This window comes from Mus caroli, chromosome 15 (assembly GCF_900094665.2).
Source record: "Mus caroli chromosome 15, CAROLI_EIJ_v1.1, whole genome shotgun sequence".
Lineage (NCBI taxonomy): Eukaryota > Metazoa > Chordata > Mammalia > Rodentia > Muridae > Mus > Mus caroli.
Genome location: NC_034584.1, coordinates 782,789 through 805,781, shown reverse-complemented (window position 1 = coordinate 805,781; position 22,993 = coordinate 782,789). Strand labels below are relative to the sequence as shown.

The following is a 22,993-nucleotide window of genomic DNA, read 5'->3' as shown; positions in this document are numbered from 1 at the left end:
TTACATGGGTGTTTGGCCTGCACACATACACACTAGAGGAGGGAATCAGATTTCATGATACTAAAGTTTGTTTACATGGGTGTTTGGCCTGCACATATACACACTAGAGGAGAGAATCAGATTTCATGATACTAAAGTTAGACAGACTTCAGTTATAGTTAGTTGTGAGCTCTCATTCAGGAAATTGAACTTCGGACCTAGGAAAGAGTTGCTACTGCTCTTAGACACTGAGCCATCTCTTCCACCCCACATCCTAACTCAGCCTTTAATCCAGTTTTGTTTAAGGAAGCTTCCCGTGATGAGCATGAATTAGGCAAACACAGGAGTTGCCAGCCACAGGAACTAGTGAGCCTCTGAATGGTGACCAGCATGGCCTTTAGTTTTAACAAAAGCCACATAGGGCGAGTGGCCAGCCTACGATGCAGTCACATTAGTTGAGAATGGCTACCCCAGTGTACCAGCACCAACAGGATCCCAACTAACATGGTTCTGGGTCAGTCAGGACAGGATGCTGTGACAAAGAGGATATTTCTGTGGTAGAACAGGGAGCCTATCTTCAGGCTCAGTTCAGTATCTTTCTCTCTTACAACCAAAGACCCTCTCTTGCTAACTATAATATCTCCTGAATAGCAAAAAGTTTGCTTTCATTCCTATAAGAAAAGCATTGCTGAAAGGAACAGTATTATAGTAGGAGACAAAATTTAAACTCTACCCATGATAATGCCAGCTTCTCCAGTGCCTGCAGGCTAGAAGAGGGTATTGGATGTCCTGAAATAGGAGTTACAGACCATTGTGGGTCATCATGAGGATCCTGAGAATCAAACTCTGGTCATCTCAAAGAACAGCCAGTGCTCTTAACCCCAGCACCTGAAGAGGGAATCTTAGGAAAGTCTGTTAATCATCACTAATGATGATGGAGGGCCTCTCTTGGACAAACAGTCCCGAGTTGTATAATAAAGCAAGCTGAGCAAACCATATGGAGCAAGCTAGTAAGCATCATTCCTCCATGCCCTCTCCTTCAGTTCCTGCCTCTGGGTTCCTGTCTTGAGTTCCTGTCCTGACTTTCCTGGATGATGGACTACAAAATATAAGATAAAATAGACACCCTTTCCTCCCCAAGTTGCTTTTGGTCATGGTGTTTTATCAGATCGCCAGAAACCCTAACTAAGGCAGTCTTTCTTTAGCAATCTACAGATGTGTACCACAGTCTTGTCATTAAGATGATTCAATGAGTAAGGAACAAGATACATAGGTGTGTAAGCCATATGATCTATTTTTCAAATGCACACAATACAGAACCACTGCAAACTAAAACTGGATGGAAGATGTCACATCCCACATCACTGAAAACAAATTGTGCTTCACTTTCTCGTTCAGAAGAAAGTGCTCCTGAAGTGTCTCCATGAAGTAACATCTTAGTCAACTATAGGCAAAGCCAAATATCACACAAAAGATGTCACACAACATGACCATCGGATGAAAAGGCTAGAATACAGTCACATTTCCATACCCCAAAGTGGGTCCTACAAAGTCCTCCCAAAGGAAGATGATGCCAAATTCCAAGTAACATTTGGTTCCAAAGTGATCCTCAAAGCCAAGCTGAGAATCAGTTTGAAGTCTCCTTCACTTATGTATAACCCAAGAGGCAGGAGGTTTTATATGCACCTATCTCTATTCTGGATCTGATAAGTGCTGGCTCTGAAATTGACCAAGCCTCTTTCAAATGCTAAGATGCCCAAAGGTGTCAGTCAATGCCCAGATTCAACCACTCTGAGTAAGCACATTGCAGTAGTTATTTGTTCAACCATCCTGTTAACGAATTCCCAGTATCTACCTCAGACAGCCAATCAATTTCAAGTGGTGTGATTTCCTGCTTTACCAGAATACCATATACTGTTCAGTCATGTACCTATGACTGTACACGTCTGACTGCCGATAAGACTACGGCAGTCCCACAACATCATATGACTAAGTGATAGTGTACCTACCTTAGTTGGAATAAGTCATTCTGTGATATTTGTACAGCATAACATCATTTCTCATTGTATTCTCAGATGATTTCTTGCCATTCAGTGGTACATGACTGCCTATTAACTCATCTTAGGATTTTTCATCTTATTTTGTTCAAAGACCGTATTACTTTTATAAGCCAAACAGAGCTCCGTAGACAGAGCAGCATTCTAGTCAGCACATAGTATGAACAGAAAGCTGTCGACTATTATAGATCTAAATTATATATTAAAGAGAATCTCTCCATATGTGAAATAAAACAAAAACTTGCCTTTATTAGTCCTCCTGAAAACTAATGCAAGAGAATTCCCTCCCCCCATTGCGAAGCCTCATTTCTTACCTCCACCACTGTGGTTCCTGCAGCTTTGCACATCGGCAGATTGAAGTTTCTTGCACTTTTCCTATACCAGACAAGGAGGACAGAAGAGGGAGAAAGATCAGAGACTTGAAAACGCAGACTTTTCGTCTTCAAAGAATCTGCATCGACAGGTGCATGACTTGCACCTATCTTTAAACGTAAAAGATCTCATGGCCATTTCATTCAGTCTGTATGATTTTTATAGTAGGTAGAAGGAAAGACTAATTTTTTTTCATGCTCAGTCAATAGCTTTTACACAGAAAAATGAAGTGGGTATTCATTAATGTCTGAAATTAAACTCCTCCAGTCTTTTAATCAAGATTAGACTTTGCTCCCATAGTGAAATAGTTCTCATAGTGCACTGAGAAACTGCACACACACATAGGGATGTGCACTCCAGGGATGTAGCTTGGTAGTAAAGCACTTACTTGGTGTGCACCAGGACCTCGGCTCTAACCCCTACCACCAGTAAGGAAAAGAGAAAGGGGAAAGTGCTTCACAGAAGGCCTTGTCTTTTCTCCAAAAGAGGAGCCTCTGTTAGCTGACATTATAGGAACCACTCACTGGTGCTGAGTGAGCCTTCTAGTGAGTCCGCAGGAGAGCAAGTTTGGGGTGTCTGGATGAGCTGTCACTCACAGTGGCTGTGAATGGGATTTGCATCCTAAGAATCTAGAGCCCTTGAGCACTGTGCTGAGAGCTTTCACTTCACACCAAAGCTCAGTGACCGTCAGCACCTACACATGGGCAGCTTAGAGCCACCCAAGTTAAGTCTTCAGAAAACACAGCTGGGCATGAGAACACAGGGTGAAATTCTACAAATGTCTTAAGTAATTAACTGTCATTTGGTATATAACTTCACTCATTTTTTTTATAAAGCATCAGAACTCTACAAGCATCACAATAAAGGTCAAAGAAAGCAGGCAAGATGTCAGATGTCTGCCTAGAATTTCCAAAAGTCGTTGTATACCACACGCCTAGAATACAAGGAATCAGAGCATCAATATCTCATTGAGTCCTTCAGAAATAATAAATAAATAAATGAATAAATAAATAACAATGAAAGTGCCACTGACAGTCTGACTGAGCTTGATGCCAAACTACATGTTAAAAATTTTAAAAATTTAAAAAACCACAACCCTTTTTTTTTTTTTTTTTTTGGTTTTTTCGACACAGAGTTTCTCTGTGTAGCCCTGGCTGTCCAGGAACTCATTCCGTAGACCAGGTTGGCCTTGAATTCAGAAATCCCCCTGCCTCTGCCTCCCAAGTGCTAGGATTAAAGGCGTGCACCACCATACCCGGTCCACAACCTTTCATTTAAAGCAGCAAATAACAAAACTGAGAGAGACCATATAGCTCACCTCTTATATACAGAGCCCAAGTGGCCCTATATAGTTCAAAACACAACTAATCTACAAGTCTAAGACATTAAATACTCATAATTACTTAGAATTCAGTATGCAAAGGTTAATCAAATGACAGGAAAATCATGTAGGCCCGTGGCTATCCAGAGAAGGAAAACAAGCATTTGTAAAGATAATTAGCTTTTCAGACAGAACCTTTAGAAGGTTCTCCTTCGAGACATCAACTGCACAAGAAAAAAGAAATTCACCTAAACTATTATTTATTAACGATCTTCCCCAAAACATCAGAGTAATCTTGACACTTTATGATCCTATCTAGAAATAACATGAAAATAAAAGATAAGTGCTGGCTGCTGTCATGTTTGCAAAGAAAATACTCTTGGCAACTAAAACACAGATGGGAGAAAATGGTTGTATGTAGCTGTGTACAAGAGTACATCAACCCATTTCTTCTTAAACGGGATCTCATGTATTCCAGGCTAGCCTCAAACCCATTATACAGTGAAGATGACTGGGAACTTCTGATCTGCCTAATTCCACCACCACCCACTACTGCTGGGAATGTAATACCATATCTGGTGTGGGCAATCAAACCCAAGGCTTGGGGTGTCCTACGTAAGCACTCTATCAATTCAGCTACATCCCAGCCCTAGATCCAGTTATTTAGCAAGCCAGTAAGTTTAGCATATCAGCAGGACCATCAGCAGGCACTCGAGGTTCTTCTGGACACGTGCACGTACACATGACTGTAAGCCATTTTAAAACGGTCAGGCAGCATCTCAGAAGGAGCAGGGTGGACTGCCTACAGTGGTATGTTTTGCTGTGTTCTATCCTGTTTTGTTTAACTAGTACAGTACCTGAAAATCACATTGCCTGCCCGGTCTGCTTTCCATGCTTTCACCAGAGCAAAATCTCCCGTGATGGCTTCCTCCAAAATGAAGTGCTGACCGTTAAACTCCCTCACCTGCAAGAGACAAATGAACGCTGTCAGGTATTTGTGCAGGATGCAGATGCCTGGGCTCCTAACGGACGGACGCCTAGCGACAGCGGCCTTTTCAGGGAGAGGGATCTCAAGAGACTTCTTCGGTAGCATAAGGCTTTCTCAAAATAGTCCCGGGAGGCTTCAGGAAGAGAATGTGCGCACAGGTTCCACAATAAGTGCAAGTCTGGTACACTTGAGAAACTCAAACCTCCACAAGTGGTACAGTGTGTTAATATTCATTTGACTGTGTGCCTTGGTTACCTTTGAGACAATGGAAAATAGTCCCTCTTTTCTTCTACCCCCCCCTCCAAATTAAAACGTGTATGTTACAAGAAATGGCTTACCTCTTGTTTCTCTTTAACCATGATCTATAATTAGTGTTGAGAGAATCAATGATAACAGAAAAGTAACCTAGCTAAAAAGCAACACTGGCATGCCTCCCTACTGTGTGCACAATGCAGGCCTCCATGTAGGAGCATCTTCATTTACTTCTTTGGATAGATTCTCTTCACATAAAATCCTGTGTGAGCTTTGCATTTGCTCATAGGAAATTCTTGATTTCCATGCTACTATAAATGCTGGTTTTAACAAATTGCACATTAGTGATTGCTATTGACTTGGGTTTTGTGTTGTTTTTAACATTTACTGCCTTTGGGGGCAGAATATAAAAAGCAAACCCTTCTTTCCCATTATGTCCTTCCTGTCTTTCCCTTGGAGATTTGCCTCTGGGAATTAAAGAGAGAACTGATACAGCACCGGAGAGGGCTGGATCTGTCTTGCATAAACGCAGCCCCAGGAAGGCAGAACTCCAGTCACATTCCTCCTGTGCCCTCTAGTGGAAAACAGACTGGATGTGTTTTCTAGAAGCGTCCAACACAGCGTTGGGGTACAATTACTTTCTGCTTTGCTTTGTTTGGGGTGGGGGTAGGTGATGATATATGAACTTGGGGTCTCATATACTCCATCACTGAGTTTCCAGCCTTCCTTTTAGAGCTTCAAACAGACTATTTCGTAAAGCAAAGTTTCTCCAAAGATATCTCAGTTTCTAGCTAGACAACGTGAGCTATGAAAACCACCAGTGAAGCCTTCACTCGTATGCAGTTACATGACACTAACTGCACATCGACACACACAATGACTTTACAGGTTTGTGTCCTTCAGAAATCATCACTGTGAACATCAATGATGGGGCGAATGATTATAATCCAAGCCCTTGGGACGCAGAGGCAAGAGGACTGCTGGGAGATTCAGAGAAGCCTGGGCCTACGGAGTTTCAATACCTCCATAACAAAGCTTTCACACAAGGAAGCAAACAAACAAACCACCAGTGATGAAGGTTGAGACATAGAGAACACAAGTCTTTTCTAAACATGTTACCTAGCGTTGCCTGTTCTACCTTTCAAAGACGGAAGCTACTAGCTTTATCAAGCTTACTGCTGTGCTCACTTAAAGCAGTACATTTGGCCTCCGGCTCATCTTTAGGTTGTTCTTGAGACCACTCAAGTTAGATTTTGCCAGTGACCTCTGTGTCTACACACCACTGCTCAGTTCTAGTCATCCTTCTTCCTTTAACCCAACTGCTCCCTCTTTTTATTTTTCAAATCATCAGGCTCCCCACTTTCCTTTGAATCTCCCTTCCCATCTTCCACTGCAGCCCTTCTTCTTCTGTGTGGCCATTAACTGGTAAGGAGGGGCTCTCCATCCACACAGGGGTCCAGGACATTGTCTAGCCCCAAGGGTCTGAATGCCTACATGCATGCCCTGCCTCCTGTTCTGTAAACTTTCTGACCAGAGTCACTTCCTCTTGAGTCTCCTGAACTTAAGTATACCTCTTCCCAAACAGACCGAGGTCTTTGGTTACCCCATGCATTGCCATCTCAATAAGCAGCAATCGTTTTCTGTCCTCTGTGTCACATGTTGTGGCTCTACCATCGACACCCAACCTAATTCTGATAACTCTGCATAAACTCTCCATATCTCACTACCTTATCCTAGCCCCTGTCCATTCCCCACCAGGATCAATGCACAGCCTCCCAACTTGGGCCTCCATAAGACTCACCTGTCAATAGTGAGAGTCATCTTTACAAGATGTAACTCAGAACACATCACACTCATACGCATCTCACTAGCTTCTGACCATAGCGAACGAACTCTAAGCTATGTGAGCAGATGATAGGCAGAATAGAGACCGAGGTCAGAGACTGAGGGAGGCAGGGATGGAGAGAAAAGAGACAAATGAGACAGACAAATGGATACACACAGAAAGAGGTCAGAGAGGTAGTAAATTCATGCACCAGGCTCTAGACACATATGAAAAGTTAGAAAATATTCTAGCCTTCCACAGTCTCTTGGGGTATGTTAAGGTTACATTTTCTAACAAGCTATCAGATTATCAACTCAATTTTAGAGGGCACTTTTATCATATGCTCCTAAGCTCCATTTTCATTAGATTCCTGGGATTGATTTGTTTTTAACCTAATTTGGCAATGAAAAAAGTGAGACTAAATATTAATACACACACACATATTTGAAATAAAGCTGGAATCATTATGAGTCAGTCCCAGAAAAAGAACAAAACTCCAGATGGAAGACACAGCTAGGGACAAATGTCAGACAGTAAAGGACATGATCATTGACCTTCCAACTCCCCAGAACAGCAAGGGAACCAGCAGCACTACATTCCCATCACTGGTGGGCATCCCTTCATTGACCAGTTCATCTCCCTAGACGTGGAGCCCAGCATTGTCACGTCAGCCTCTAGAGACTATCTTCCTTGAGCCACCAAGGCAAAGAGAATAGACATTTGTAAATTTAGAATAATGGATTGGTCTGTGTACTTTTTTAAAACTGCTTTAAATCTAACTATGCCAAATGCCCTATCTAGCGGTCTACTGTTGTCTAAGATGACTACAGTACCCCATCCTACCCCTCAGGCCAGTCAATGAAACACTGAGCTTATGGCTAAGATACAAAATATGAAAGGGACCCTTAGAATTTCCTATTCCATTATAACTGTGGCCTGGTTTTCAAGCTTTCAGATAGACTTTCAGATTTCTTCTGTTACTTTATTTCAGTCATGTTAGGAAGTCTGATCACAGGAGCTTAACGCAATATACAGTAAACAATTTCTGGATTTTTTTCTTTCCTTTTTTATTATTTTATTTATTTACATTCTAAATGTTGTCCCCCTTCCCTCTTTCCCCTCCATAAACACCCTACCCCATACTCCGTACTCCCACCTCTATCTCCCACCCACTCCCATCTCACCAACCTAGCATTCACCTATGCTGGGGCATTGAGCTTCCACAGGACCAAGGTCCTGCCCTCCCATTGATGCCAAATAAGGCCATCCTCTGCTACATATGCAGCTGGATCCATGAGGTTTTTTTTTTTTTAATAGAAACATAATAATCAATAAATAAATGTTCTCACTTTTGTTAAAGACTTTTGGAAAATCAGTTAACTAACACAATTTCATATATTATATATGAAATATATATATAATATACGAAATTGGGTTAGTATACTATATATAGCTTTCTTCAGAAATCCAGTCACCTAACCTTAATTATAGCATGATGTACAAATAATTCTCTTATTCTAATGTATTCTAGTTTCTCTCTGTGGTTTGTTTTAAGTATGAGCAGACACCCAGGTTAACTAAGTCTCACCTTTTTGAAAACGAATGACTGTTTATCTCACTAAGGTAGCTATCAAACGCATCTACACAGAATCTCTTGGGGAGATTCATTTCACAGTGTCACGCGGGTGGGGAGTTTCTTACCTCTCGTGGCTTGCTGGCAATGGCAACACTGCCATCTTTGTTATATTTGATGGGTGATCCTCCTTCCTGTACCAGAGTCCCATACCCTGTGCTGGTGTAGAAGGCAGGGACTCCAGCCCCACCGGCACGGATCCTCTCGGCAAGTGTGCCCTAGAAATGAGCAACCAACAACCGTGAGAAACCCACAACGTGCACGACGGACAGGGGGCACAAACACTGTTAGCTGTGGTTCCCATTTTCTAGACACTCGCCAACCTGCAAAGTGGGTCGCCATGTACATGCTCGTGAACCCCCAAACTGAGGCATCAATTAAGAGAAAATAACCATTCCACTCTCAATCCACGTTCGAATGCAACCATTCATTTGTCCAGTTGCGCTTTCGGTCTCCAGACTCTACCCCCACACTGGTCTCTTAACATCCTACAAATGCCTCCTTGACTATCTTGAAATCAAACTTTAAGCTTAATTACATAAATTAGCTCTGCAGTTTTTAAATGCTATATTTTCTTTTACTATGTATCACATATAAGTGTAAACTAAATATTTTTTTAATTAGTAGCTATAAGTATGCCAGACAGAGGGAAATATTTGCTATTTATTTATTTATTTATTTATACTTATTCACTTTACATCTTGCTCACTGCCTCTTTCCACTCACCTTGTCTCACAGTCCTTCTCCCTCCTCCCTTCCTCCTGTGAGTGGGTAGGAGCCCCCCTGGGTATCCCTCCATTCTGGCATATCAAGTCTCTGCAAGGCTTGGAGCATCCTCCCCTTCTGAGGCCAGACAAGGCAGTCCAGCTTTCCTGTATATATCCCATGTACAGGTAACAGCTTTTGGGGTACCCCCCCCGTTCCAGTTGTTCAGGACTCACATGAAGACTAAGCTGCATGTCTGCTACATATGAGTGGGGAGGCCTAGGGCCAGCCTGTGTATGTTCTTTGGTTGGTGGTTCAGACTCTGAGAGAGAGACCCAAGGGTCCAGGTTAGCTGACTCTGTTGGTCTTCCTATGGAATTCCTATTCCCTCTAGGGCCCACAATCCTCCCTCCTATTCTTCCATAAAAGTGCCCAAGCTCCATTCACTGTTTGGCTGTGGGTGTCTGCATCTGTCTGAGTCAGCTGCTGAGTGGAGCCTCTCAGAGGATAGCCATGCTAGACTCCTGTCTGTAAGCATAGCAGAGCACAGAGCAAGCATAATGCCACAGAGTAGTGCTTGCCCATGGAATGAGTCTCAAGTTGCTCTGGTTATCCATTGGCCACTCCCTCAGTCTCTGCTCTATCCCTATCCCTGCACTTCGTGTAGACAGGATAAAGTTTGAGTCGAAAGTTTTGTGGGTGAGTTGGTGTCCCTAGCATTCCACTGGCGTTCCTGCCTGGCTACAGCAGGTAGCCTCTTCAAGTTCCATATCCTCAATGCTGTGAGGCACAGCTAAGCCATCCCCATTGATTCTTGAGTGCCTCCCTTATCCCAGGTCTCTGTCTTGTTCTGGACATGCCCCCATCTCCCCACCCTGTCACTTGCAGATTTCCATTCATTCTCATGGCATCTGGTCATCCCTCCTGTTGCTCCCCATTCCCGACCTGAACACCCCCTTGTCCTCCCCATCTCCTTTCCCACTCAGTTCCCTCCATCCATCCTCCTCTTATGACAATTTTATTCCCCTTCTAAGTGAGATTCAAACATTGTGCCTTGCTTGTGCCTTCCTTCTTGTTGAGCTTCTTTGGGTCTGTGGAGTGTAGCATGGGTATCCTACATTTTACAGCTAATATCCACTTTTAAGTGAGTACATACTATGCACGTCCTTTTGAGACTGGCTTACTGTCTTAGTTAGGGTTTAACTACTGTGAACAGACACCATGACCAAGGCAATTCTTATAAGGACAATATTTAATTGGGGCTGGCTTACAGGTTGAGAGGTTCAATCCATCATCATCAAGGCAAGGGCATGGCAGAGTCCAGGCAGACATGGTGCAGGCAGAGCTGAGAGTTCTACATCTTCATCTGAAGGCTGCTGAGAGAAGACTGACTTCCAGGCAGCTAGGATGAGGGTCTTAAAGCCCACACCCACAGTGACACACCTACTCCAACAAGGCCACACCTACTCCAACAAGGCCACACCTACTCCAACAAGGCCACACCTACTCCAATAAGGCCACACCTCCAAATAGTGCCACTCCCTGGGCCAAGCATATTCAATCCACAACAGTTACCTCACTCAAGATGATATTCTCAAGATCCATCCATTTGCCTGGAAAATACATGATGCCTTTGTTTTTAATGGCTGAATAGTATTGCATTGCGTAAATGTAACACATTTTCTTTATCCATTATTCAGTTGAGGGACATCTAAGTTGTTTCCAGTTTCTGGCTATTATGAATAAAGCTGCTATGAACATAACTGAGCAAGAGTCTTTGTGGGATGGTGGAGCATCTTTTAGTTATATGCCCAGGAGTGGTACAGTTGGGTCTTGAGATGGAACTATTCCGTTTTCTGAGAAACTGCCAAATTTATTTCCAAAGTGGTTGTACGCATTTGCACTCCCACCAGCAATGGAGAAGTGTTCCCCTTGCTCCATATTCTGGCCAGCATGTGCTATCTCTTGAGTTTTTGATCTTAGCCATTCTGATGGATGTAAGATGGAATCTCAGAGTTGTTTTGATTTGCATTTCCCTGATGACTAAAGACTTTGAACATTTCTTTAAGTGCTTCTCAAACATTTGAGATTCCTCTTTTGAGAATTCTGTTTAGCTATGCACCCCATTTTTTATGCAGGTTATTTGTGTTGTTGGTATCTAACTCCTTGAGTTCTTCATATATTTTGGATATATTTTGTATATTTGTCAGATATAGGGCTGGTGAAGATCCTTTCCCAATCTGTAGGCTGCTATTTTGTACTATTAAGAGTGTTCTTTGCCTTACAGTTTCATGTTGATCTCAGAGCCTGAGTCATCTGTGTTCTGTTCAGAAAACTGTTTCCCATACCAATGTGTACAAGGCTATTTCTCACTTTCTGTTCTGTGAGCTTTAGTGTATCCTGTTTTATGTTAAGGTCTTTGAGACACTTGGACTTGGGTTTTGTGCAGGGTGATAAGAATGGATCTATTGTCACTCTTCTGCATGTAGACATCCAGTTAGACCAGGACCATTTGATGAAGATGCTTTTTCTTTTCCACTGTATGGTTTTGGCATCTTTATCAAAAATCAAGTGTCCATAGGTGTGTGGGTATGGCAGAATCTTCCCCTAATGAATTTTTAATATTACAATACAATGTAATTTCAAGGAACCAATCTCTGGGCGAGTAGGCGGGACTTCCAGGTTGAAGAGTAGAAGAAGGGAAGCAGGAGAGAGATACTCCTTTTTGACCAGGAGAAAGCATGAAATACAATGTAGGTAGTGAGAGGACCCCAGTTTAGGTGGTGGATCCACCGGGATTCACCACCAGAGGATTTATATTTTAGAATAGCTTATAAAACTAGGGTGCTAGTTTCTGTGCCCAGCGATTGTGTTACCTTATGATTCTAAACTAAAATTGTGTGGTGTTTCCCTGCATGAGGCGACTCTACCGGGTTCCAGAGAAAGGTATGGCAGCAGGGCACCCCAGCCAGCAATGGGAATTTGGAATTTGGAAGCACGGGGCATGTGTGGCAGCGGCCTGCCATGGGAACTTAGTGAGCTGGGTGGAGAAACTTAGGAACTCTGAGTCAGAGAGTCTGCCAGACTGAGAACAGGTCGGCCTGTCCACTGGTGCCTTGCCAGTGCCAGTGTGAATTGCTTATTTAATATTTCACACAACATGTGGGGTTATTTCTGGATATTTGATTCAATTCCATTGATCAACGTGTCTGTTTCTGTACCAATACCATGCCATTTTTGTTACTGTTGCTCTGTACTACATCTTGTGTTCAGAGATGGTGGTAATATTTATAATTGTGACACCTAGCAGGCTAAGGCAGGAAGATGGCCATGAGTTTAAGGTCAGCATGGGTTACATGCCAATGTACTAGACCACCCAGTACAGGATCCTATATCTAACAAAAAGTTCAAATTTACTTTAAAATTTATTTTATATCACTTTCATAAATGTTTTATTTATAATGTTATCTAAGGAAGGAAAATTCAAAGTCAAGTCAAAACTGGCATATGGGTAAACTGGCTGTTAAAATCCGGGAGTGGAACAGTAAGATGTTACACTAGGTAAATGTGTTTGCCACCTGTGGTGCTATGAATGAGAAAGGCCCCATAGGCTCCCATAGGCCTGCATAGTCTTCTGTATTTGAATGCTTGGCCCACTGAGGGAAGCACAATTAGGAGGGGTGGCCTTGTTGGAGGAAATATGTCACTTGGAGGTGAACTGCTGCCAAGGGATCAAAATGTAGAACTCTCAGCTCCCCCAGTATCATGTCAGGCCATCACTGTCATCCTTCCCACCATGACAATAATAGACTAAACCTCTGACACTGTAAGCCACCACTAATTAAATGTTTTCTTTATAAAAGCTGCCATGGTTATGGCGTCTCTTCACAGCAATGAAACCCTAAGAAAGACTCACATATTTGAACAGCTCCATTGATGGAACTGTTTGAGGAGTATTATGGGATGTGGCCTTGTTGGAAGAGGTGTGTCACTGAGGATGGGCTGTAAAGTCTCAAGAGAGTATGTCATTCCCAGTTAGCTCTCTCTCTGACTCCTACTAGAGGATAAGAATATAAGCTCTCTGCTCCTGCTCTAGTGCCGTGCCTGCCTGCTGCCCGGCTCCCCACCATGATGATCATGGACTCTGACCCTCTGCAACCAAGCATCCTAAATTAAAGGTTTTCTTTTGTGAGTTGCCTTGGTTGTTCTGTCATGGCAATAGAAAAGTAAGTAAGACAACACACAGGACTAACAACCTCAATACAATCTGCAGAACCCACAGTGGAAGGAGAGAAGCAACTCCTGCAAGTGCCCTCTGACTACCACCAGTGCACCATGGCATGAACATGCCTGCACACACACACATGCACACACACATGCACACAGGCACACACACACACATGCACACACACACATACACACACACATACACACGCACACACACACATGCACACACACACACATGCACACATGCACACACACACACGCACACACATGCACACACACGCACACACACACACACTAATGATAATAATAATAATAAACGAATATTTACATATTTTAAATTTCATAGAAAACTAGGTGTTCTTAAAGTTTTGTTTCACGATAGAAACAGGTATAGAAGTTTCTTTGTATCTCCTTATGATGGGACACTCTCCCTCTCCCAGAGACAGATGATTTCAAACTGATGCCCTAGCTCTCTCCCAACCCCAGCTGACTTTCAGGTTTTCTGTAGGACACTAACTCTGGCTTAGAATATGTCCTGACTGTGTCTCTCATACTGAAACCACTTCTGGGGTGCTACGACCCCATGCTTACTAGACAGCCAGCTAGCTAATCCGAAGTCAGAACTGATAAGGTTACCAGTAACACTGTTCACACTATGCCAACCTGAGAACCTAAACTCCCTGGGGCTTAACAAAGGAACTACCAGGATCTCATCCTCTGAGCCATCCGAGTACGCAGGTAACTCTGAAGCAAAGGGGACATGGGCAGTCATATTCCTCAGCTAATTGGTCTCTGTTCCACCAAATAGATGCACGACTCTACTTTTAAGTCAATACCATCCAAAAAGATTAAATCATTAAAACAGTCATAATAACATCTCCTCATTTTAAAATATTTTTTTCCATTTGCCCTTCCCAAACATGCTTCCCCATCTCTCTGTCCACTGCCCAAGAGCCCGAAAGGACAGTATGTCTGAAGACAAAAATCCCTGTGGGTGTGGCCCTGCTTCCCCAAAGGAAAGACAGTCCCTCCCCCCTCATCAGTGTTCCTCCCACCCCAGCCCTGAAGCTGCAAAGAAGGATGGAAGAGAGGCGTGGCGCACCACTTGGTCGAGGAAAGAGACATTACCTTCTTCTATTAAACACTTTAATATGACGTTTCCAACCCTGACATTCATCCACTCTAACTTTTAGTATAATCCAGATATTTCAGTAAGCCTTTTTGTTTGTTTCTGACTCCATGGACATTGTATTGTCATATTAAAAATTGTACCCAGCAGCTTGAATAGTTTCTACTTAAAAATACCTAATTTTCCACAGATCTGGAAAACATTAATCCTCCAGGAGCCAACAGAAGTGACCTAAAAACAAAATTTCTTGGTTGGACCAAATACCATCTCTCTGTCTTAAACAACAAAAATTTAATAAAGAAAAATAGAAGTTTTCTATAAACCAGCACTGTGAAACAACCACAGAGTGACTTCCTTACCTGAGGTGTCAGCTCTACTTCTAATTCACCAGATAGGAACTGTCGCTCAAATTCTGCATTTTCTCCCACATATGAGGAGATCATTCGTTTTATCTGCTTGGATCGAAGTAAAAGGCCCAGGCCGAAGTTGTCAACCCTAAAAGGAGAGGAAGGGAATTGATAACCATGAAACTGTCTGACAGAACACTGTTAACATCTGGGGTTTTGTTTGTTTGTTTGTTTGTTTGTTTGTTTGTTTTAAGATGTGAAATTTTAATACTTTGGAGGAAAAGAAATCTAAAAAATTCTATTCACATTTTCCTTCTACCCCTCACCACTGCAAGACCTCACAAGGCTGCTCGCTGTCCTTATTTTACTGGCGGGGGGAGGACAGCTTAAAAAAATGGCAGAAATCCCAGCACCTGGGAGACAGAGGCAGGTGGAGCTCTGGGGTTGAGGCCAGCCTGGTCTTCAGAGTGAGTTCCAGGTCAGCCAGCGCCATGCAGTAAAATCCTATCTCAAATCCCCCTCCTCAAGATCTCAGAGAGTAAAGGGCAGAGCTTTACTGTCCAGCCCAATCCATCCTATAGCTCCAGAACACACATGTTTATTCTTTCTCCTACTGCAAAGTGGTCTTGAGATAGAACCTAAGCAAAGATGCTTCAAAAACATCCCAAAGCGCTGTGCAGAGGCTTTCTGTGTTCAGCTGGAAGGTGCAGGTCTTGTGTTAAGATAAAGATGAGCACACTCATTGAAATATGACCCACATTATGCATAAGTCTAAGAACATTGTTCCTATATCATAGACATTTACCTAACAATAGTTACATACTTGAATGTTCTCAATCCTCTCAAACAAAAAGACTGCAGGGAGCAAAATGAATCCTATGTCTCTTACAATACATATATTTTGGTTTAATACTGTAAAGAACTCAGTTTATTCTTAGCTATGGAGCAAGTACTATATCTCCAGATGAATACATTTCTTCTTTATTTCTATCATATTTTCAAAGAAAAAAATGTACCTACATTTTTATTAGATATTCTCATTATTTACATTTCAAATTGTATCCCCTTTCCTCATTTCCCCTCCAAAAAACCCCTATCACATTCCTCCCCCACCCCCCACTCACTAACCCCCCCCACTCCTGCTTCCCTGTCCTGGCATTCCCCTACACTTGGGCCCTTCACAACACCAAGGGCCTCTCTTATCAATGATGACCCTCAAAGCCATCCTCTGCTACATCTGCAACTGGAGCCATAGGTCCCTCCATGTGTGCTCTTTGGTTGGTTGTTTAGTCACTGGGAGCTCTGGGGAGTCTGGCTGGTTCACATTGTGCTCCTCCCATGGGGCTGCAAACCCCTTCAGCTCCTTGGGTCTTTTCTCTAACTCCTCTATTAGAGACCCTGTGCTCAGTCCAATGGATGGCTGTGTGCATTCACCTCTGTATTTGTCGGGCACTGGCAGAGTCTCCCAGGAGACAGCCATATCAGGCTCCTGTTAGCAAGCACTTGTTGGTATCCACAATAGTGTCTGGGTTTGGTAACTATATGGTGTACCTACATTTTAAAGCACAATTCCAGTTATAAGATAGATGAATTATTGAATGAAAGCTTCCCTCCTACTCAAAGGTTCTGGAAGTTCACTAGGCAATGAGAGAGAGAAAACAAACTTTGTAGGTTGGTATGTGTGTCTGGGGCAGTCTCACTGTGTAATTTAAGTCAGCTGGGAACATAGGATCCTCCCACCTCAGCCTTCCAAGGGCTGGCTATATAAAACTATTTTTAAGGATCAAATATTTTTGGCAGTGAAAATCATACTGATAACAACAAATAGGATTATATAACAAAGATATGATTGTATAATCTAGACAAAGGAATGATTTATAAACAGAAAAAACCATGTCAGTTGGCAAGGGCATGAAACACAAGGATTTTCTCGTATGCTAAGATGAATGTATACTGACCACTTTAGGGAATGGCATTGGGACACTGTTAGCATTGAAAAAATAATACTCTGGCACTATAGTAATATAATAATAATAATAATAATAATAATAATAATAATAAACAACAACAACAACCCTGAAGACAGTAACCCAGACGCTACTGAATCATCATTTCCTCTTGTGTGTCTACCAAACCAAACCAGAATTCATACGTAATGCTCACTAAACAACATCTATAATACGTTCTTCAACACAGTGCCCATTACAGGCAAAATGAGAGCCTGCCCATCCACAGAATAGATAAGTTATAGTTTGTCCAGACAATCCAGTCAGATACAGCAATGAGACTACACGATGGACCTGCACTACCCACCATGGACAGACTCAGACAGAACACTGAGTGAAAGAAGCTATTCACAAATGTGTGCATAATGAATCACTTCTTTTACGAGGGCTTCCGACTTTGACAGGACTAATGGTCCAAAGTGTCCATAATGTAGATGGGGTAGGGGGATGACTTCCCAGTGACTGAAGTGACTGCAGGCATTAGGAAGGGAGTTTTCCGGAGACTGATCCTGTCCTGTGTTCTTTGTAAAGGTGTTGGCTACATGGCCGCTCAGCTTGTAAAGTCCCTTTGGTACATCTATGTAGGGTCAGTTTTACTATGTCACTCTATATTAGGTATCTACAGTTTTTTTTAAAGGATAAAACTGCCATGAGAGTCCCAAGGTGGGGACCCACTGAAGAGAAGTGAGGAGTGCAATGAGATTGACTGTGAAATCCTCTTAGAAAGAGCAGCATGTATTTCCTTCTCTTGAGAGCCACATTCACGTTCTGATGGCAGGTGTGGTCTGCACAACTCATTCATCTAGCAAGCCCAGACTGAGTGCTTATTCCACCCTAGAGAAGAGATGTCAGCCTATGTGGCTACAACCCAGAGAAGGCTTATGCCTGCCCCTGTGCAGATCTGAGAGTTTAGAGGAAATAAACAGGAAGCCTGTAATTACACCAGAGGGGAGGGATGTGTTAAGTGATGTCTTTAGAATACATGATGGGAACACAGAAGATCAAGGACCACAGATGGAGAAAGGGGGTGGAGAAAATCTAGCTAGGGGAAAAGGTGGAAAACACTGTTTGAGAACAAGGTCAGAGATGGAGATCCTTAGGCAGGAGGCATCTTGCTCAGGGCTCAGAAGGAACAGCATGGGGACTAGAGGCAGGAGTGGGAGGAAGGCCTGATTGTGATCTGCCTGGAGGGACTTCATCCTGAAGGACAGAAGAGGGCAGGCAATTAGATGGCAACTCAACTGAAAGGTGACAGGCTATACCATGGATTCTGAAAAACCCCATCAAAGGCAGGGAGATCAGCGGAAAGGTCAGATGATGGTGAGCCTCTGAACTAAGGTGGAGGCCACAGGAGTGGAGAAGAGGGGGGTCGGTCAATCAAGAGACACTGGGGAGATGGCTCATCCAGCCAAGCTGCCTGGCGCAGACACTGACCCCCTGCAGAACTGTGGCTTTAACCATGGGACCTAACAGAAGAGTGAACTGGGGTTATTAATCCAATGGCCCCTAGCGACATCCCACATGTTTAACATGCAAAGGTGTTAAGTCTGGCAGCCTGTGGGACAAACTTCTAGCATTTCTTTCAAGGACCACTTGCCCATGTTCTGTTAACAGGCTCACCAGTGCCCATTCCGGTTCACAGGGCTCCTTCCTGATCTGTAGGCTTGCTCTTCCCCTCCCCGACAGCATCCTGCACACCACATCCCTCGAGGCCTACAGTTAACGAGGAACTGTTAATCATTCAGAAATCTCTGCTTCCCACCCACCAGAGGCATAAAAATACCTATACAATTTACATTCTCTTTCTTTCTTTTTTTTCTCTTCTTCTTCTTCTTCTTCTTCTTCTTCTTCTTCCTCTTCTTCTTCTTCTTCCTCCTCCTCTTCCTCTTCTTCTTCTTCTTCCTCCTCCTCCTCCTCCTCTTCCTCTTCTTCTTCTTCCTCTTCTTCCTCTTCCTCCTCCTCCTCCTCTTCTTCTTCTTCTTCTTCTTCTTCTTCTTCTTCTTCTTCTTCTTCTTCTTTTCTCTCTCTCTCTCTCTCTCTCTCTCTCTCTCTCTCTCTCCCCACACACACACCAAAATAAAATTAAAGGCTAAGCAGCATTTCCTTTCCCTGCCTGGTGCAGTTTCCGTTAACGGGTTCCAATGAAGTCCTCGAAGGAGACCACACACAAGATCGACTTCATCTCACCCAGGACAAGGAGGGGAAGTTGGCAGGTCTGTGGCTTCTGATCTATCCAATCTTCCCCTAAGTACAGAAGACAGTAAGCAAACCCCTACCCCATAGTTTCCTACTTTGAAAATTTCTTTAAAGTTTTCAAAAACAGCCTTATGGGTTAATAATATACTTGTCCACTAGAGGGCTCCAGGTGCCAGAGATACTGTCTTAGTGAGAAAAGTTTTCTGTTCTTTCTTTGTTCCGGTTTTCTTTCTCCTTCCTCTTCCTTCTTTTATTTTTTCCACACACTTCCTCAAGCACCCTTCCTCTAACCCGCTCCTAAGACCCAGGCCCTGCTTGACGTTAGCAATTCCCCTCTTAACTTAGCTTCTTTCAGCAGCCTGGTGTGCAGCAGAGCTCAGAGCAGCTCCCTCCTAGAGATGGGCAGAAAGAAACCTAGAGGAGTGATCTTTAACCCTCTAGCCACCAAATCTATCTCCACAACCTGTTTAGGTATCAAACCGTTTCTTGCTCCCCGTTCTACCTGGTACCATCTTTTAGGGCAACCTCGTCTGCTTCTGCTTCATCTGCTTCTTCTGCTTCTGCCCCTACAATCTACTTTGAATATGGCAGCCAAATAACACTTTATAAAACATAGAAGTAGAACAGGCCACCACTCTGCAAAGATATCCTTCATTTGGAATAAAGCAAAGTGCTCTAGAGCAGCAGGCAAAGCCTGCCAGTTGCATGCCTTCTCTGTCTCTGACATCATTCCTGCTGGGCTAGTCTTCTGTCACATCACTCTCTGTCTCTCTGTTGTCCTTTCAGCTCCCCGGGCCCTGCCAGAAATGCTTCCCCAAGGGCCTTTGCCTGTCTCTGAAACTATTCTCTGCATGGCTCTCTCACATCCTTCAAGTGTGGGCTCAGAGGCGACCTTAGCATCATCCTGATTACACCACTGATTGCTGACAGCAGCCTCTCTACTTGGTTCCCAATCCTCTTGCTTACTTGCTTGATTTTTTACCTCACGTTACACAACTTTCCAATGTATCAGAAAATTTGCCCATTTTTATGTTTACTACCTATTATCTGTCTTTCCCAAATAGAACAGAAGGTCTGTGACAGGTCATACCCTTCTGGTGTTGGGGGATGGGGGAGGGGAAGGGAGGAGGAGGAGGAAGAGGAAAGGGGTGGTAGTGTGGTTTGGTTTGGTTTTGTTTTGTTTTCTCTTTCACTTCTGCATCCCAAGCACCTGTCAGCTATATGGTAAATAAAGGTGAGTGCAGAAATACTTGGTGAGCACTTGTCAAAAGAATGCATTGCTGCATTTCACATGCCTCTTCCAGCCAGAGCTTCTCTTCTGTGACTAAGCAGCCTGACAAGGGCCAGGGGGAAGCATGCATTTAGCTTAGAATTCCAGGCCGGGCAATGGTCCCCCATCACAGGAAAGACAAGGCAGGAAATTAAACTATCACGATCACAGTCAAGAGCAGAAAGGGAATCCCTCAGGAATCCTTGCTCGCTCTCAGCTAGCTTTCAGCCCTACAGGATCCCCTGCCTAGGAAATGGCACCACCCAGATGGGCTGTGCCCTCATCCAGTCCAAACAGTCCTTCAGTGAATGATGGGTGACATCAAAGCTGACCAGCTCAGTCACTCTGTATTCCCTACATGTCCCTCTGGGTCCACTGCTAGCTTCCAGTCAGTTCAGTAGCCAGGGTGGCCAGCATCCACCATGAACCAAGCTCTCTGGCCACTGCCTGCTGCTTGGGGTAAGCCTAGGGAAGGCACTATCAGAGAGATTGGGGCCAGAGAACAGTGATAGCAGGATCAGTAATACTCAGGCTGTCTTCCCCACCTTCTATGTATAAAACCACTAAATGCTGGCTCTCGTAAGGCCTCCAGGCACAGACCAGTGACAACAGTACCCCTCTGTCATTGTCTACAGGGTTATTTAAGGTCATGCTGCTTTCATGCCACTATAATCTGTCCTTTTAAAAGAGTCCCTTTGGTAAATTCCTCAGCTACCAGGGATAATATACCGAGCTATGACTAATAAAATCATAATCAGAAACCAGCCCATTTGGCTTCTGTAATTTTAAATGTCTGGAGCTCCCTCTGAGCCTACAGAGTCCATTTTAAAACCCCACACACAGTAGGTCATTCTTCTGCCCACTCTTTCATTCCTCTCTGTATATTTTAACTTGGCTCTATTTAAAGATTACCTTCTGTATTGTTGATCTTGGCTCTGGGGCTGACGATGTATTTGGCCTTTGGTTTGTTTTAGACTAGTCTCCTGGCATAGCAACCAGGCAATGCCTAAGATTCTCAACAACTGGACCAGATAAAGAGCTAGTGCTTAGGCCTTGAAAAGTCTATTAGATAGCTTACAAACAGAGTGTGTCTTTCTGCAGTGTGTCTAATCCATGACCTCAGCCAACACATTTGTCTAATAGTATCATCACGGATGATAAAAATAAAATAATAAGTAAGCTACATCCCTAACACCTAATGGCTCATGATACAAAGACCAAAGATGTGAACCCCAGGGCAAATGGGGACATGCCATATCTAATAGAGAAAGAAGCATGAAAGAGCCTCTGTGCTCCTCGATACTGAGGGTGATACTAGCGGGCTCTGTGCTCCTCGATACTGAGGGTGATACTAGCGGGCTCTGTGCTCCTCGATACTGAGGGTGATGCTGATGGAGTTTCCAACAGATTGTACTGCTTACCTCCAGAAGCCAACATTTCTCTAGAATACCTAAAGAAAGAAAGCCTGGATTTTGTAGGATTAGACATTTTAGTGGTTAAAAGAACTCTAAAGCCAAAATCTGTGGAGATGTGTTAATGTGACACTGCACAAAAGACATCCATCTTCTGAAAATATTTAATTTCTGAATCTGAAATTTAACCTCTTGAAGCCATGTGTGGTACCACAAAACCCAGCACTCCAGAGGCAGAAGCAGACATATCTCTCTGAGTTCAAGGGCAACCTGGCCTACAGAGCCAGTTCTAGGACAGCCAGGTCTACACAAAGAACCCCTGTCTCAAGGAGAAAAAAAAAAAAAAATAATAATCTCTTGAATATCTACTTTCTAAAATTTCACTTACTGGAAATAATTATTTAAAAACTTAGTATTGGGCTGGTGAGATGGCTCAGTGGGTAAGAGCACCCGACTGCTCTTCCGAAGGTCCAGAGTTCAAATCCCAGCAACCACATGGTGGCTCACAACCATCCGTAACGAGATCTGGCGCCCTCTTCTGGAGTGTCTGAAGACAGCTACAGTGTACTTACATATAATAAATAAATAAATCTTTAAAAAAAAAAAAAAAAAACTTAGTATTGGGGGAACCTTACTTCCTTTGCTTTCATTTAGGAACACATTTTCATCTCAATCATATAATTTATAATTACCCTGATAGTATCAGAAGTATAACAATAAAAGAAAAATGTTATGTGTGGCTGTAAGGCTTGATCCCATGATGCAAATAAAGTCTTTCATGAGCTAAGCATATATAAACAAGCACACATCACAGGACATCATTGGCCCTTCCCAAACAAAATAACAAAGCCCTAAAGAGTGTTCACAGTCAAGACAACGTGGCCAGTATCTGCTCAATGAGGTCAGAGCGGCCACTGTAGAAATAAAACAAGGCATACAGCAAAGCAGAGTCCACTTGCATTTAACTCCGGGTTTGAAGAGCCTGGCACACAACTAGAATTTTTATTTTGAGTAAGGGGCTCCTCACTATACCCTCAAAATTCTCCTAATCCTGATTCATATGATACATAAGAAATCAGAAGCATACATACTTACATAGTAACTAAGTGAATTAACCAATGAACCTCCCACAAGTAAGCAGGGAATCTTCTATATCCCACTCTTTTATATCTATAACCCAAAATAATAATGTCAGGAAAAAAGTAACATGGACACCATGACATGCCCCTTTTGCCACTGGCTTTGAGTTAAATGGTTGACAGATAGTTTACTGT

The 22,993-nt window shown here is 43.2% G+C and overlaps 1 protein-coding gene across 1 annotated transcript in view; it reads right to left on the bottom strand.

Annotated features, from left to right (window-relative positions):
* Oxct1 (3-oxoacid CoA-transferase 1) overlaps nucleotides 1-22,993 on the bottom strand; it is a 124,446-nt gene that overhangs the window by 88,862 nt on the left and 12,591 nt on the right. The window contains exons 4-7 of the mRNA XM_021182934.2: nucleotides 14,848-14,983; nucleotides 8,496-8,645; nucleotides 4,587-4,693; nucleotides 2,351-2,411 (exon numbers count right to left, since the gene is read on the bottom strand). Coding sequence (XP_021038593.1) covers nucleotides 2,351-2,411; nucleotides 4,587-4,693; nucleotides 8,496-8,645; nucleotides 14,848-14,983 — 454 coding nt within the window. The remainder of the gene's footprint in view (nucleotides 1-2,350; nucleotides 2,412-4,586; nucleotides 4,694-8,495; nucleotides 8,646-14,847; nucleotides 14,984-22,993) is intronic.